General features: G+C 40.0%; 1 protein-coding gene across 10 annotated transcripts in view; it reads left to right on the top strand.

The window, feature by feature from the left end:
* The window catches only part of EXOC2 (exocyst complex component 2), a 209956-nt gene that overhangs the window by 113508 nt on the left and 79804 nt on the right, over positions 1 to 16644 (top strand). For all 10 annotated transcript variants that reach the window (XM_015135401.3, XM_015135397.3, NM_001266944.1 and 7 more), the window contains 2 exon segments: positions 10522 to 10647; positions 14743 to 14867. In XM_015135401.3, coding sequence (XP_014990887.1) covers positions 10522 to 10647; positions 14743 to 14867 — 251 coding nt within the window.

The raw sequence follows: 16644 nt of genomic DNA on the forward strand, positions 1-16644 counted from the left end.
TACATTCCAATATAAAGAAAGCAAGTTTTAAGTAGTTCCTTTATTATAATGTCAGTACTTAGACTACTAACACTGTAAACTTGTTTAAGTAAATCCACCAGCAGAACAATGGATAAGAACAAGAATAGCTTTGTGAAATGAAATGCAGTTTTAAATGGGTAGACTATAAATATTTTAAACAGAAAAATAATTGTTGATGTCTTTTTAAAGTAAATGTGGTCTTTGTGCATGAATCTAAGAAATCTAACATATAAATTTTTTTTAAGTCTGCTTTTTTAAAGCAAAGACTTTTACTTTTCACTTTGGTGGTTTGGGGAAAAAAAAAAAGTTAATTGTATGTAGCCCTGTGGTATTCGGAGAAAATTTTATGAGCAAAGATGGTGATAGATTTTCAGAGACAGCAGTCCTACATACAAAGCTACCTTTTTCCAAGAAAGATCCTTTTGTAGATGAAGCATTTGGCAGCAGAGTTTGCCGTACGGTTGATATTCCTATGAGTCCTGCATTAGATCGTTCTCTGGACTCGTTTTTGTAGTAATAATATACACTGGTGCTAGCAGACGGTGCCCTTCGGAGCATAGCACGAAGACAGGACGGGAGCTTACCCTTGCACCTTACACACCCCTGGGCCTTGACCTCCAGACGCTCCACATGCCTCTGCCCATCATATCTGGGCAACTCTGTAGCCCAAATATGATCTTTTAGGTTTTTCTAAGGGTGAAAAAAGATGGGAGAAACAAGAGCAAACTAAGGTTAATATGTTAAAAACTCATCTTGAAACCTTTGAAATACTGATGGAAGAGTTTATTGTGTTTTTCCGGGCTGAACAGGTTAATCATGTTGCTTCTCTTCCCCTGTGTTCAAAGCAGCCTTGTGTTCTGAATTGTTGTACATGTTAAACTTTTACTACCTTATAAGAGTGTCACCCGTCTCTTAAAATTCCTGTGAAATATGTCCAAAATTAGACTGAGTCTTCAGAGGTTTCCTGCCAGGAAAAGCCTTTGGTTAACCCCCTACTGACATTCACAAACAGGATTTTTAAAGGTGGTCTTCAAAGGTGTTTTTTTCTTTGTTCTGAATGTGAGTTAAAATATATGCTGGCTATGTCTGATAACTTAAGGGAAAAGGCATCAGGCAACTCAGAGTAAGCATTCCCTTCTTTCAGAGAGGTACTTAATTAGAACTTCTCAAAAGGACATAATTAGAATTAGGGTTCAATAGGCAACATTTAGAATATGAGCCAGAGTGTTAGGTAAGCAGTAAGTTCTCCAGAACAGCCACAGAGCAGAGGAAAAGACATTTGTACCTGGCTCAGGTTCTCTCTGAAAATGTAGACACGATATGTCCCATCTTGAGCGGTTTGAGTTATCACAGTGGTGGGGCTGTGATACTACAGAAAGAAAACTGAAGAATAGGCTGTGCTAAGTATCTACCCTCTTAGTAACTTCTAACACTCACTGGAGTATTAATTACTTGCTGTAAGAAATAAAAGCATTTATGTTACTCCAAGAACCTTAAGGTACACAAAGTCCGTATTTTCAACACAAGCTCATAACATACGTGCATAAATCATATTATTACAATTTATGATTTTGAATTTACATAGTATAATTAAACTTTTCGCATATTCCTGTATGTGACATTAAATTAGAACCTCCGTTAGGAAACCATTAGCAGATTCATTGAATTTTCTATGGAACCATACAAATATGTTCATAGTTAAAAAGTCAGTATAAGTGTATTGTTGTATATATGCTAAATCTTCTAACAAAATTATAATTTTAATTTTAAAGTTACAATGAAGTTATACGTTAGGAAGCTTCTTTTTTTATGGAGTCAGTTTTCTAGAGATCTAAAAAATTGTTTCTCTCCTGAATATTTATCACAGCATGAACCCAGGATGAGAGAGGTTGGTTTAAAAAAAGGAAAGGCACAACTGCAGCAAGTACAGATACGAGATGCTGGTTTATGTCCATCTTCCCTCCCTGCAGCTCAGCGCTTGGGTGGTGTCTTTGTGAGCTGTGTGCAGCTGCCAATGGGCTGACCTCCAGGGGAGACTTCTGCTGTGCACTTGTTCGTTTGCATGCTGCGATGACAGAGTTTTTCAAAATTGTCTTTAGAAGATGAAATGCTTAGTGGGGTTTTATTTACCTGCTTTAAGATGTATAAGCTATACTCTGTCTACCGTGTATATGCACACACTGAGAAAGTAGATTCAGGAGAGGGAAGTGGAAGAAGAGTACCGGTTTATGATTGCAATCAAAATGATCTTCCCTCCAGCAAGCCAGTGCTCTGATTTTCCTTTTCCTTTTGTCACTGTTTCAGAGAAAGAAAAAAACCCAGGTAATGTTTAACATGCCACAACTTAGACTTGAAATGCATATCATTAGAAACTGTTACTGTTATTTGTGAATAGACGCATATCATTAGACACTGTTATTGTTATTTGTGAATAGCATAAGTTTGTGTAAACAGTTGTAATGACCAGAGTGCAGATCAGCAAGTGTTTACATAATCATTTTACATAATGATTTGATTTAAACTCTAATTTGAAAGCAATTTATCTTCCAAATTAAAATTAAGACTAATAATTAATACTTGTAATAATTAAGCAGTTTTTTTTTCAGTCAGTAACCTGGGATTTGAGAATTTGATTTCTTTTGGAATAGCACACCACTCATTTGTAGATCCCCGTGTAGTAAAGTAACAGCTGTTGAATATCACAGGAAAAAGTTGGATTAAGGTCTCTTTTTTCTGTTTCTCCTGTTTTATAATAGATTCTATTCACCTTACAATGAATAATCTATCTTTTTTAGATCAGACAGGCCAAAAAGGCCATGTGAAAAGGCCCTTTTCAATATGTGATTGTAGCAGCTGGTTCTTTTCTACTGCCCTGGCTTACTGTGCATCTGGAAGAAGACTTCTGGTAGCCGGAAGTCATTTCACGTCTAAACTTGTCCCCGTCCTTCACAGAAAAAAATGTTTGATGATGAATGTCAAACACACATTGAATACTAACTTTACTTGGTAATTTAAAAATACTGATTATGATGAGTATTTTTGTTCTGTATTCTGTCAGTTTTGTAATTCCTTTATTTATATATTCTAAGCATTTTTCTGCATGTAAATCTATATGAAACTACTAAAAGACATAGGACTTCAACAAAAGCATACATTTCGTTTTGATTATTCAGTTATCCAGCTTACTTATTACAAATACATGATTCTTGCGTAACTAGCCAATGGTAGCTAATAAATGCTTCTTCAAAGTTTATACCTGTAGTTTTGCTTTTAATTTACATTTCCTTTTTTGAACTCTTGCTTTGAATGATATGGAAATGCACATCCGAAATGCTGCCCTGGAGCCTGTGAAGGACAGTCCTGAGTGAGTGAGTTAACACGGGCTTCTTAACTATGCCTCCCTTTGTTTAATTTGGATTAAATGATACTCTTTAAATTAAGGAAATGCCCCTGTCAGAACTTTAAAAATGTTATATATATACATATATATGTATACATGTATAATCAGAAGATCAAAAAGCATTTTTATCTGTTGACACAGGTCTAATTCGTGAGGAATTTGTAATCTGCCTTGATACGCCCTCCCCACCCCCACCCCCAGCTTTGGCATTGAAATTCCTGTGTGTGGTGTGCTTGAAAGGAATCCCATCCTGCCTGTGTCTGTGGAGGCTCCCGGCCCGTGTTTGGTCAACAAGCAACAGTGGGTGGTCGGGCCGCTGTGCAGGACAAGGGCCCGCTGTGCGCAGGAAAATGTGTTCAAAGGTGTTTAAGGGCCGTGAGGAAGTCAGCCACCCTTCTGAGAGTCTGAGGCTGCAAATCAGTGGTCCCCACACTGTTGTAGACTGTGAGAAAACTTGCTGTAGTATGCATGAAGGATGAGAAAATACAGTAATCTTATTCACCTGGCTCTGCCTCTGCAGGCTTCCCTTAAGAAGGGTCTCTTCTGCCCTTTATGTGGTATAGAGTGTGTTTTTAAAAAATACTATTTAAAATCAGAAAGACTTGCACAGCTTTGAGTGGAAAGGATTTGACTGATAAGGTTTCCTGGAAGTCCTACAGAATTCTAGGTATAATAAGCATTTTCCATAGAGTCCTCTTAAAGTCCTTATCAGGTTTTTGCAGTGTTGTAGGATTTTTAGAGTTTTAATATAAACCTTTAAGTTTCTGAGCTTTCTGGAAGATTTTTTCAGATCTATAGTTTAAGATAAAACTGAAGTCTTACTATGGTAGAAATTTCACAGTTGTTGGAAAAAATAGCAGATGTTTCAACTTGTTTACGGCAAATTGTCAAAGATTGTTTACTTTCTTTTAGAAAAATAATAAATTTTAAATTTTTGATTATTTTTACACTTCTAGTGAAGTGACTAGGATTGTTTCATTAGTGTTCTGAAGAAAATTATTTCTGCAACTTCTGAAAACAAATTTTCCAAGTATTTTTCTCTTGTTAAAATTTCCAGAGGTATTTTTTTCTAATTTTATGTTAGTTTATAATTTGTTAAATGTATCTGCATACTTAAAATTAGAAAAAGAATTTTGAGGATGTCACAAGCATATGTTATAGAAGCATTATTTAACTGGAAAAATAAAATACTAACTTTTGACTTCCAGTAGTTAAAAACTTCGTTGTGTCTTTTTTTAATGTTAAGTGGTTAAAGGATTTTATTTTTTCCTTCCAAGATACTAATTTCAGACATTTGTCATAACGTGTGTATCTTTTCTTTGATATATTGACAAAATAATAACTCAAATACTAGTGTGGGGAAGTTAAAAGATATAGCTAGATCCTAAGAATATTTATTTCCAGAATTTTGTTTTGTATAATTTTTCCTGCAAACATCACATACAATTTTGTAATTAGAAATACTACAGTGATGGTTTCCCATGCTACAGGGTGATGTGCCTGTTTGCAATTTTGTATTCAGAGTAAGCTGTAGTTACTCCTCATTGAGAGATTACAACCACATGTTTTTGATCTTACAAGTACTTACTCATTTGAGTGCGTTTATTACTGTGCTCACTATCTTTAAAATAGCCAGACTGAAGCCTGTAACAAATATTATAAAATTCTGTTACAGTTTTCACTGTTCTTTTTTTTTTTTTTTTTGAGACAGAGTCTCACAGGCTGGAGTGCAGTGAGGTGATCTTGGCACACTGCAGTCTCTGTCTCCCAGGTTCAAGCAATGCTCCTGCCTCAGCCTCCCGAGTAGCTGGGACTACAGGCATGTGCCACCACGCCGGCCAATCTTTTTGTATTTTTAGTAGAGACGGAGTTTCACCATGTTGGTCAGGCTGGTCTCGAACTCCTGACCTCAAGTGATCCGCCCGCCTTGGCCTCCCAAAGTGCTGGGATTATAGGCATGAGTCACCGCGCCCGGCCACACTGTTACTTTTTTATTGCTTTTAGTATTTTTGGGATGTAATTTCCATTTTAAGACATAATTTTCACACTTGCTCTATGTGTAGAGGCAAACTTTTTATACATTTAAAATGACACCACCACTGATCAGGGTCCTAAATTGTACCAATAGTGATCAGAATCATTGTCTTGTCTGTGTTGTTTTCGGTGGCGATTTAAGGTTTCTGATTTAAATGAGTCATAGAGTCAGAATTTTATAGCTAAAAAGACTTTTAAAATTGCATAGTATGAAGCCCTAATCTTTACAGGTATATTTTACAGGATAGGTCAGCGGCTCCGTGAGCTGCTACAGAACCTGATACCAACTGCATGACCATGAAAATTCTCAATACAGTTAGTCCCTGCCTCAATTTCAAACTTGGGGAACAATTTGGTAGTATTGGCCCAAATGAAAACATAGTTATCACCTTTTCAGCAGGGCCAAAGGTAATAATTTCCTACTTGAAAAAAGGCTTTTTAAAATTTTTCATCCAGAAAAAAAAATTCTAGCAACAGTTAATTTCTAGAGAAAATTTACTGCCAAGAAAACAAGTAACCTCTCAAAACTCCTATCAATGCAGCATTAGTTTGAAAAGGGCAGAGTCAAGCGCAATTTTATGTTGTTATGGGATGTTAAAAACTGCACCCGGGGCCAGGCACGGTGGCTCACACCTGTAATCCCAGCACTTGGGGAGGCTGACGTGGGCAGATCACAAGGTCAGGAGTTCAAGACCAGCCTGGCCAACATAGTGAAACCCTGTCTCTACTAAAAATACAAAAATGAGCCGGGCATTGTGGCGCATGCCTGTAATCCCAGCTACTTGGGAGGCTGAGGCAGGAGAATCACTTGTACCTGGGAGTTGGAGGTTGCAGTGAGCCAAGATCATGCCACTACACTCCAGCTTGGGCAACAGAGTGACACTTCATCTCAAAAAAAAAACCAAAAAAAAACTGCACCTGACCACCATATGCTTTAGGTAGTGTGTATAGTTTTTATTAATGAGATATTGCTATCATATTGTAAGGTGAAACAAGACATAATAGACTGATACGTGAAATATTTAAAGCCTTTTGCTGATTTTATATTTTATAGAAACTATGTTTTTTTCTGTTTTTAATAGAAATGCTTACCATGAAACCAGTTCATATTTGTAATAATTTTGTGAGTTAGAAATATTAAGTCATGTAATTTAAGACGAGTGTCAGAATTATCGAGCTGTTTTTTTTGGACACTTGGTCATAAATAATTTGTGACAGCTGATATTTAAAACGTTTGTATTACTTTTCAAAACATAAGCTTTTTAATTCTCTATAAAATAACTCTTTCTGAGATCATTTTTTGACAGTAAGAAAAATGCCAGTGTTAGGGAGAGATATACATTTCTAAGCTGGTACCCACTGTTTAGTTGACAGGGCATATTATGCATTTGTGTGCAGCTGTGAAGCGCTACCTTCTGGACACTCAGCAAAAATACATCTTCCAAATGTATTCCAGATGCTGGTTAGTCCTGAGGGGCATGTGCTGTTCCAGCTGCCTGCTGCTGTATTGTACTTATGGTAGTGCCAGGGCACCAACTGGAAAATTCCTTCTTGGTTACCTTTCTTTTCCTGATACAGAAAACTGATGATGTGCTTTCTAATAGAACAAAAGCATAGTAATACAGTTTCTGTTATTAAAGGAAAAAATATATCAATCTTTTAACCATTGCAAAACTCAAGATGTATTTAAACTATACAAATGGTTTAATATTAAACAATTTAAAGTTACACAAATACCAGTTATGAGGAGAAAACTTTTTCTGAAATAATTGTATTTTTGCAGAAATGGTATATGTGTACTTTTAGGAAACTAGGAAGTGTTTTCCTTCTTAATCACAAATTCATAGTCCTGAAACCTTCAAGAATAAGTGAAATGTAACATTTTAAAGTGTTTTTTATACTTTAAAAATGTACATTTTAATATAAATTATAAGTTTTTATATGTATTTTTAATGTGATGCTAAGTTTGGGCCCCTTTATTTTTCTCTTTAAAGTATGTTAGAAAATTCATATTTTGATATTCATTTCCTGAATCCCACAATTGATAGAAGTGATACCTGTATAAACTTCAAAGGAAAATATCATAAATCACTAAAACGTCCACACACAAATGTATTTCTGTATGAAAAAAGTCAATTAGAAAAATAATACTTTCTTCACTGTATTTTTTTACTCTGTATCACATTTTTTTTTGTAACATAATGGGTTATATAAGTCTTCTTATCTTGGCTGTAATATTTTCCAAAATACAAATGTATGCACAGCATTTATTTAGCACAGTGGCCAAAACATAATAAGTCTTCAAAAAAATTTCTGTTGCACTAAAAAAATTTGTTCAAATGATTTAATTTCTTTTGAAGACCCACCAGCGAGACTCGGTGAGGATCCAGACAGAGGCGATAGCGCCGGGTCCAGCGGCCTCTCAGGGATCGGGCCTTTTCTGTGAGGATCCGGACGAGGCGATAGCGCCGCGTCCAGCGGCCTCTCCGGGATCAGGCCTTTTCTGTGAAGAGCCGGAGAGGCGATAGCGTTTCACGTCCAGCGGCCTCTCCGGGATCGGGCCTTTTCTGTGAGGAGCCGGAGAGAGGCGATAGCGCCGCGTCCAGCGGCCTCTCCGGGATCAGGCCTTTTCTGTGAGGATCCTGAGAGGCGATAGCATTTCACGTCCAGCGGCCTCTCAGGGATCGGGCCTTTTCTGTGAGGATCCGGAGAGGCGATAGCATTTCACGTCCAGCGGCCTCTCAGGGATCGGGCCTTTTCTGTGAGGAGCCGGAGAGAGGCGATAGCGCCGCGTGCAGCGGCCTCTCAGGGATCAGGCCTTTTCTGTGAAGAGCCGGAGAGGCGATAGCGTTTCACGTCCAGCGGCCTCTCAGGGATCAGGCCTTTTCTGTGAGGATCCGGAGAGGCGATAGCGCCGCGTCCAGCGGCCTCTCAGGGATCGGGCCTTTTCTGTGAGGATCCGGAGAGGCGATAGCGTTTCTCGTCCAGCGGCCTCTCCGGGATCGGGCCTTTTCTGTGAAGAGCCGGAGAGGCGATAGCGTTTCACGTCCAGCGGCCTCTCAGGGATCGGGCCTTTTCTGTGAGGAGCCGGAGAGAGGCGATAGCGCCGCGTCCAGCGGCCTCTCAGGGATCGGGCCTTTTCTGTGAGGATCCGGAGAGGCGATAGCGCCGCGTCCAGCGGCCTCTCAGGGATCGGGCCTTTTCTGTGAGGATCCGGAGAGGCGATAGCGTTTCTCGTCCAGCGGCCTCTCCGGGATCGGGCCTTTTCTGTGAGGATCCGGAGAGGCGATAGCGCCGCGTCCAGCGGCCTCTCAGGGATCGGGCCTTTTCTGTGAGGATCCGGAGAGGCGATAGCGTTTCTCGTCCAGCGGCCTCTCAGGGATCGGGCCTTTTCTGTGAGGATCCGGAGAGGCGATAGCGTTTCTCGTCCAGCGGCCTCACCGGGATCAGGCCTTTTCTCACCGCACAGTCACTATTTACCTCCACTGCTCAGCGGTTTTTTGCTATAGTTTTGTTGTTTATTATCTGCTGGTTTATTTTCTGCCTCTACCACCAGAATGTAAACATCTTGAGAGCAGGGCCTTAGATATTATTCATCACTTTATCCCCGGGCCTGCAGTTCCTCGCATGTGGGAGGGTGCTCAGTAAATACCTGTTAAATGTTACTGAATAGTTCGCATTATCAGAGGCACAAAAATACTACTTTAATTTGTAAATATGTTTTATATTAGCACCTGAAAACAAATCCATACGCTTTTAATATTCTATTCAGTTATAAAATAAAAAATATATTTTTTAGTGTCAGTCACTTACTACATGTGGCGGGAGTTATTTGTGGAAGGTCCAGTGACTGTGGGGAACATGGAGATACATTTACTTCTCATCCCTGAGAAAACAGCAGTCTTTGGTGGAGACAGGCAATACGTAGCTGTTAATGAACTGCAGACGGTAGAATGTGAAGTCAATTAAATTATATACATTCTCCCTGCTGTCACAGGGCAGAAAATATAGGTAGCACTTTAGGTAGATGAGTAAGAGGTGACCTTGACCTTGTGTAATAGCTGTATTTCAAGTGGTGTCTTTCAGGATGTGGGTTTAAATGGATGAAGAGGAAAAAAATGAGTGAGGCCCTTCCAATAGAGAGGATAGCAAATAAGGCAGGAAAATGTAAGGTGCATTTTTGTAGGGAGAATATTTAAGTATTTAAGTGTCCTGTGCACACTACTGTAAATACTCTGTGAATGCACATTGAATTCAATTTATTTTAAAGCTCTTTGAATACTCAGCTAAAGAGCTTAGAGTGGTGTTGTAGACTAACAAGGTAAATTTTACCACTTCAAGCCAATGTCCTTACTAACTGGTTTGGCAACATGGAATTCTATTCCTAATGGCTTTTGTGATCCATTTTAGAAAAATTGTTTCCTAATTCTCAGCCTAATTTGGATTGGAAAACATTGGGGTAGACTTTATCCTGCGGTTTTCTGGAAGACCTCTGAGAAGAGAATCAAAAAAGCAGTATTTGAGTGTGAGACAATAAAGACAATTTCTTGATAGCAGTAGAATGTTCTGGCTTCTGGAATACGAAGTGTGAGGTGAAGAGGATCCACACTAGATGACTGGCGTCAAGAATAGCAATAGGGAGTGAAATCACATGTGTCCAAGAAACAAATAGTGGGATTTGGGGATTTAAATGTAAAGTGTGGCATTAAGGGAGAAGTCAGGGGAGATTTATGCTACAAAAATGTGTAAGTCAGCTACATTTAAAGGAACAGAAGAGTCCGAACTCCATTACTTTCTTTCCTAGTGCCAAAAGTTGTTTTGCAAAATATGATTTTTTCCTGCTACTTTTTGTGTTTATAGCTTTATCCTCCCACCACCACCCAGTTTTGCCGAACCGAGAATTATTTTTTAAATCTATTTAGAGAAAATAGTTTTTAATTTTATTTAATAACTGCTTTATTTAAGAGTGGAGCAATTGAGCAAGAAATAGCCTCAGAGAAGCAGTCCATTAAATCAACTAAGCAAGAATACATAGAACCTACAGAAATCTCTGCTTTCTTCCCCAGCTAACCCAGGCCTGCACAGCCCCATGCTGGATCTCGATAATGACACACGTCCCTCAATGTTGGGCCATCTCAGTCAGACAGCGTCCCTGAAGAGAGGCAGCAGCTTTCAGTCTGGTCGAGACGACAGTAAGTATCTCCCTCTACTGCCACTGGGTCCTTTAAATTTGTACTCATGTAATTTCAAACATTCATCTCTTGGAGAATTCCCCAATTTGTGTTGTTACCAGTGCTAAGTATTATCAGCCATCATCTCTTTTGCTTGTTATAGTAACTACCAGTAATTTAATAATTAAAGTATATACTGCATTTAAAGAAATGCTACTTGATTTTTAAGTCATTGGGTGCAGGTCAGTGTTTATTAAACATATTTAGTTCAAGTCTAATTTTACTCTTTCTGTGGTTGAATTTTTTTAAAATGCCACAGAAGAAAATTCTGTGAGAACTGCATTAAGATGGAATTTGCAACAAAAGTAGTATCAGCATACCGTTTTTGATGAAATTTAAACTTTGGTTTGGAAAGAGGGATTGGCTGTTAATTAACCATAAAATAATTGTTAATAATTTTTCCTAAGATGAAGCATCTAGAATTTTAAGTATGTTTCATTTCTGAACTTTCTGGAGTGGATATTTACCGTTTCCCTATTTGAGATACAACATGATTGACTTTCAGGCATTCATGCACCCAATCAGAGCCACTAGTCAGGAGCCGGTTGTGATCTCAATAACAGATACAAGAAACCTAAATACACTAACAGAAATATCTTACATTATATTAAATTCAGATACCTCTAAAGTTGTTTAAAATGTCTTATTCTTACAAGCATTGCAGTAGGGAATTTTTCTAAGGTTTTATTAATATAAATGAATGTTCATCATAAGAGCACCTTAAAGTTGGATGATTTATTTGTACTAAATGAAAGGCTTCCATAACTGTTGGTATTCCTTCTTCTTGTCTGATTCTCGTTCCTCTCCCAGCTCACCGAACGTTAGAATAAACAATGTTAGATCAGAACTGTTTGCTCCTACATTCTGTGGGACAGTGGCTAACGTTACATAATGTTCAATGTAATTGCACAGAGGAGCTGAGATCTTTTGAAACGTTATTCTTGGGAAAGATACCATATAAGAATCCATTTGCTGCAATATTAAGTTGTGTTAGCCTGTTTGTGTTGCTGTAAAGGAACACTGAGGCTGGGTAGGAACACTGAGGCTGGGTAGTTGTAAAGAAAAGAGGGTTATTGGCTCACAGTTCTGCAGGCTGTATAAGAAGCATTGCACCGGCATCTGCTATGGGAGGCCTCAGGAAGCTTCCAGTCATGGCAGAAGGCGAAAGGGGAGCCAGCTTGTCACATGGCAGGAGAGGGAGCGAGGGAGAGGATGGAGACACCAGGCCCTTTTAACCCGTTTCCTATTTAGGGAAAAAGGTGCAGCTCACTGCTGATGCTCACTTAATTTCACATAAACACACTCTGTGAGGCTGAAGCAAATCTCGCTGATTTTCAATGTGAAAACAAAATATAAAAACTGTTCTTGGAATTATTTCTCAACAGAACGCGTCTCTAATCCTGATGTAACAGAAATCTATATGGCATTCCATTAGGATTAGAGACAAGAGTGTTCTCAGGGCACACGGGAAATGGGTGAAACAACTAGATCTCCTGTGAACTAACAGAGCGAGAACTCACTCATTATTGCAAGGATAGCAAGCTATTCATGAGGGACCTGCCCCCATGACCCTCCTCCAACATTGGGGATCACATTTCAACATGAGATTTGGTGGAGACAAACATCCAAATCAGTCAAAGGCAAATCTTTCAGTGCTTCCATTTTTAGATTTTCTTGTCCTATTTTTCACCTTGTCATTGGACCCTTGACACAGCCGGCCATGGCCTCGCCCTGTGTCTTGCCACCTGCCATCTGGAAAACAGGCGTTACCAAGTACTGTTGGGAAGAAGAGACTGTAACTGCTGTCTCCAGATGAAACTCGTTCACCTCAGATTACCATCGTGCTGTATTCAATTGGTTAATTGACTGTTCTGTTGGATCCTGAGCTGTGAAGGCAGAGCCTGCCTAGTTCAGCATTCAGGAGCCTGCCTTGTTCAGAGTGAGTTTTGATCTTGAGTGGAGCCACATGATAAGCACACGGTTCATCCTCAGTAAATATTGTCTGAATAAACAAATAAAAGTTTACAGTGTGCCCTTAAGTAAAGAACCATTACTTTCACACCTGTGAAAATGAATTTAAAACTTTTTCCTGCAACTCTTAGCATAGACAAAGGGCTAATATGCCTAATAAATAAATAAGAGGCTCTAGAGCCTACACAGAGGAAGTGTTATCGGTCCTTACACGTGTGAACAGACACTCCACCTCACAATAGTAAGAAGAAAGGGAGTGTAACACTGCAATGAGATATGAGGTTGGCAAAAACTCTGAGTGCTTATCATTTTGTTTTGGGTTTTCTATGTTGTTTGTTCATTGATGAGGCCCCTACTTGCACACGTCACACTGGTGGAAGTATACATAACCCCTTTAGGGGGCAGTTCAGTAATATCTATCAAAATTACAACTCCAGGTGCTCTTCGTCCCAGCAGTTCTTGTTCTGGAAGTTTTCTACGCTTACACTTGAGCATGTGCTAAATGATGTAGGTATACAGTTATTGGTTGAAACATTAATTTTAATTGCAAAAGACCAAAGACAGTCTTGTCCATTGGAAGGGAACTTGTTAAATTACGATACCTCCAAAATGTGAAAGGCAGTGTAACTGTGGGGAGAAAAAGAGGAAGCCTTTGCCTTATGTTTGAATACAGAAGAACTCCAGGATCCATCTCGCTAAATGGAAAAAGCCAAGCTTCAAAAGAGTGTGTTTGGCATGCTTTCATTTGTGTAAAAACCAAAAACGTGTAAAGAACAGTTGGGAGGGGGAATAACACATTTATACTTGCTTGTGTAGATAAAAAGCATTTCAGAAAGAGTCATAAGTAACTAGTGACAGTGGTTTCTTCTGGCTGGGAACTAGGCATGTGGGAGTGGTGGGGCAGGAGGTAGACTTTTCACTGTGTACCTTTCAAGTGTTATTTTCTAACCATTATTACCTGATCAAATAACTATTTAAATTATTAAATCATTAATAAAATAATTACATAAATTAATAAATATATTAATAATTTATAAGTATATAAAGTAATAAATATACATAAATTTTATTAAGATAGTTTATAAAATTTGCCCCTCCTTCACTGGACTAACAACAGCAAATCCTTTTGCTTGAGGGTATTTGGAAAGGAAGCTAGCAGTTAGCCTGGCCAAGGGAATAAAAGTTCTCGAGGGAGTCCACCTGCCCCTGAAGCTGCTGAGTAGGAGTTAGAGCCAGATCCGCGGCATTGCTGTGCAGTGGACTGGACAGGGTGGACTCTGCAGTGCCCCTGCCGTGGCCACCGAGTAGAGTGCGGGGCAGGAGGCAGCTGGGAGGGAGCAGGGCGAAGGCATGGCCCTGGGGGTAAAAAGAAAGAGGGGAGACAGAGGAGATGGGTAGTGGGTCCTGAATTTCTACACTTGCTTTATTCCCATGAACCTATTCTTCCCAAGAAGTCTAAGCCCTCATTTCCCAGTTACAACAATAGCTGTGTTAAATGATGTGTAGCCAAAGAGGTTTCAACGTTTCTAGTTTTTCTTAAATTTCTTGATTATAGGCGGGGTTATTTAGTGTGTGATTGCACTTGAATGTTTCTTTGTGACGACTGGATGCCTCCCTGCATTCTCACTTCTAGGGTGTATGATGGCATTTCTCACAGGCTGATATTAGCTGGAATTTCACAATTGACTGCAGAGCAGCCCCTGCCTTTGCCGTTGGAAGGCATGACTTTTTGAAGAGACATATACTATCCAGAGGACAAGGCTGACAAGTCAAAGCCACCTCCTCTCGGTAGCCCTCCCAGTCCTGAGGCTATGGCCACCTGGTCCCTCGCCCTGGCCTGCTGGTCAACCGTGATGGGGAGGGGCTCTTCCTTGCCAGAGGGCAAGGAGGAAAGCAGGAGTGTCTGGTGACGAGCGTATCGCTGCCAGTGTCAGCCAAGTGGGCTGCGAGCTTCCACGCAGACTCAGGCTATTCCTAGTGCATGTTTGAGTTTTGGCGGGGGGTGGAGGGGGTGCACCAATATGCTCAAAGATGTTTTCTTGATTCAAAAGTATAATCATAGTATTTTATTCTTTTCCTCCTTAGCGTGGAGATACAAAACTCCCCACAGGGTGGCCTTTGTTGAAAAATTGACCAAACTCGTCTTGAGCCAGCTGCCTAACTTCTGGAAGCTCTGGATCTCCTACGTTAACGGAAGCCTCTTCAGTGAGGTGTGTATACGGACCCGATTAGAGGTGGAGCTGAGTCACTGTGCATTTCTGGTCTTAAAAATGTTAGATTTAAGTGATTTTTTAAAATGTAGAGGCCCAACATCTCTAGCCATCGTCATAGTTTAAGATTAAAGTGTTATAAAGCCCTGTCACTTAGTAGCTATATGACCTTGAACAAGTCACTTTTCCTCATGTGCAAAAAGAGAATAGTCTGGGCATCTGTCTCAAAAGGTGGTTGTAGGGATTAAATGAGATAGGCAATTACAGAAAAAAGAAAGCTTGAACTCTTCAGGGACTCTGAATTGAGATAATGCCAGTCAGGCCCCATTCTGGGTGATGTGCGGTAGACTGTGAACAAATGATGAAACGAGGATAACACCTTGGCAGCCTGCACCCAGAACAAAGTAATCCATAGAATGTGTAATTTCCTTTGGAAAGAATGTGAAGATTCTGCAATCTAGCCCCGCTGTTACCAGCTTACAGAAGTTTTTATAAGCCCGTCCATCTTCTGCAGTCACACATTTATTAATGCTTTAGTATCTTCATATGACTGGTAGCAGAGAAGGACATAAAGGAATGTCTCTGAGTGTTATGTGTGGCACGTGCAAGTCAGTCACTTTCTAACCTCACCTCAAGTGCGCCCTGAAAGGCCTCCAGCTCCTGGACGTAGATTCTAGCGCCCTTTGCCCCAGGCTGCCAAGGGCACCGCACCTGGGGGACTGAGAAGATAGGTGTTTCGTGTCTGTGGGAGAACTCTGCACGCCAGGAGCTCTGGGGGAGATGGGGCTTCTGAGGGTAACGGCTACTTTCTGCTTCTTTTTGACTTGGCAGCACACAAAGTGGACATGGACAAAGGCTAAAACTGTTCTTGTTTTTTTGCATAAAGGCACAGGCTTTGTGGTTTAAGACCTCTCCTCCTTGGCGGAAAGTGGCTAAGTGTTGGAGCACCTCAGGTGTCTCTGGAGTCTCATTTGACCATGAACATAAATTCATGCTGTTAAGAAAATAGAGATGTGCTCTGGAACTTTTTTCTTTGTATATTTGAACTCCAAGTGCCTACTACCCCTGTTGTAAACCCACTGTATTCCTGCCGCCTTCTTTATATGAGTGGTTGGTTTGCCAACCTATAAAATTTACTATGTGCGTAAAAAGAGAAATGTGTAATGCGTGAATACACACTCCTTAGTGCAGAAAAACCAATCTGGTAAGCACAACTTATCAATGCATTTTTTTCTTTAGTTTCAGTAACCGGTTACTTTATAAGTGAACATTCAAATATTAAAGCAGTACACAACTTTCTTTTTTTTGTTAGTTATGCATGAACTCTATTGAAAAGTTAACTATGCAGAGGAAGTTCTTCCATGAAACAAATGTCAGGTTTCACAGGTCTACATACATGAGAGTTGCTTATTGCTGGCTTAGGAAGATAATACTTTAATTTCAGTTTTGTCCTGATACGTTTTTCCAGTACTCTGCTTTTGTGTGTGCCACCATCAGTTTGTGCCTCTGTGAATGTCCGCTGGGTGAGCTGTGGGGCTTACCGTGCCGAGGTCGAGCATCGGGTCCCTTGCCATCTGCACAGTGGCAGTAGTGGCACCGCAGGCACCGGCTTCCTCTCCTTGTCTGCTCTGTTCCTAAACCAAATTGTTCATATGGGCAGGAAAGATTAGATGCTTCCCTGTCATGCCTTTGGACAGATGGCATTCATAGGTTTTCGCATAGAACACTAGGAGCATAATGGAAGCATCCAATGTCTATCACCTTAGGCAAATTACTT

This window comes from Macaca mulatta, chromosome 4 (assembly GCF_049350105.2).
Source record: "Macaca mulatta isolate MMU2019108-1 chromosome 4, T2T-MMU8v2.0, whole genome shotgun sequence".
NCBI lineage: Eukaryota > Metazoa > Chordata > Mammalia > Primates > Cercopithecidae > Macaca > Macaca mulatta.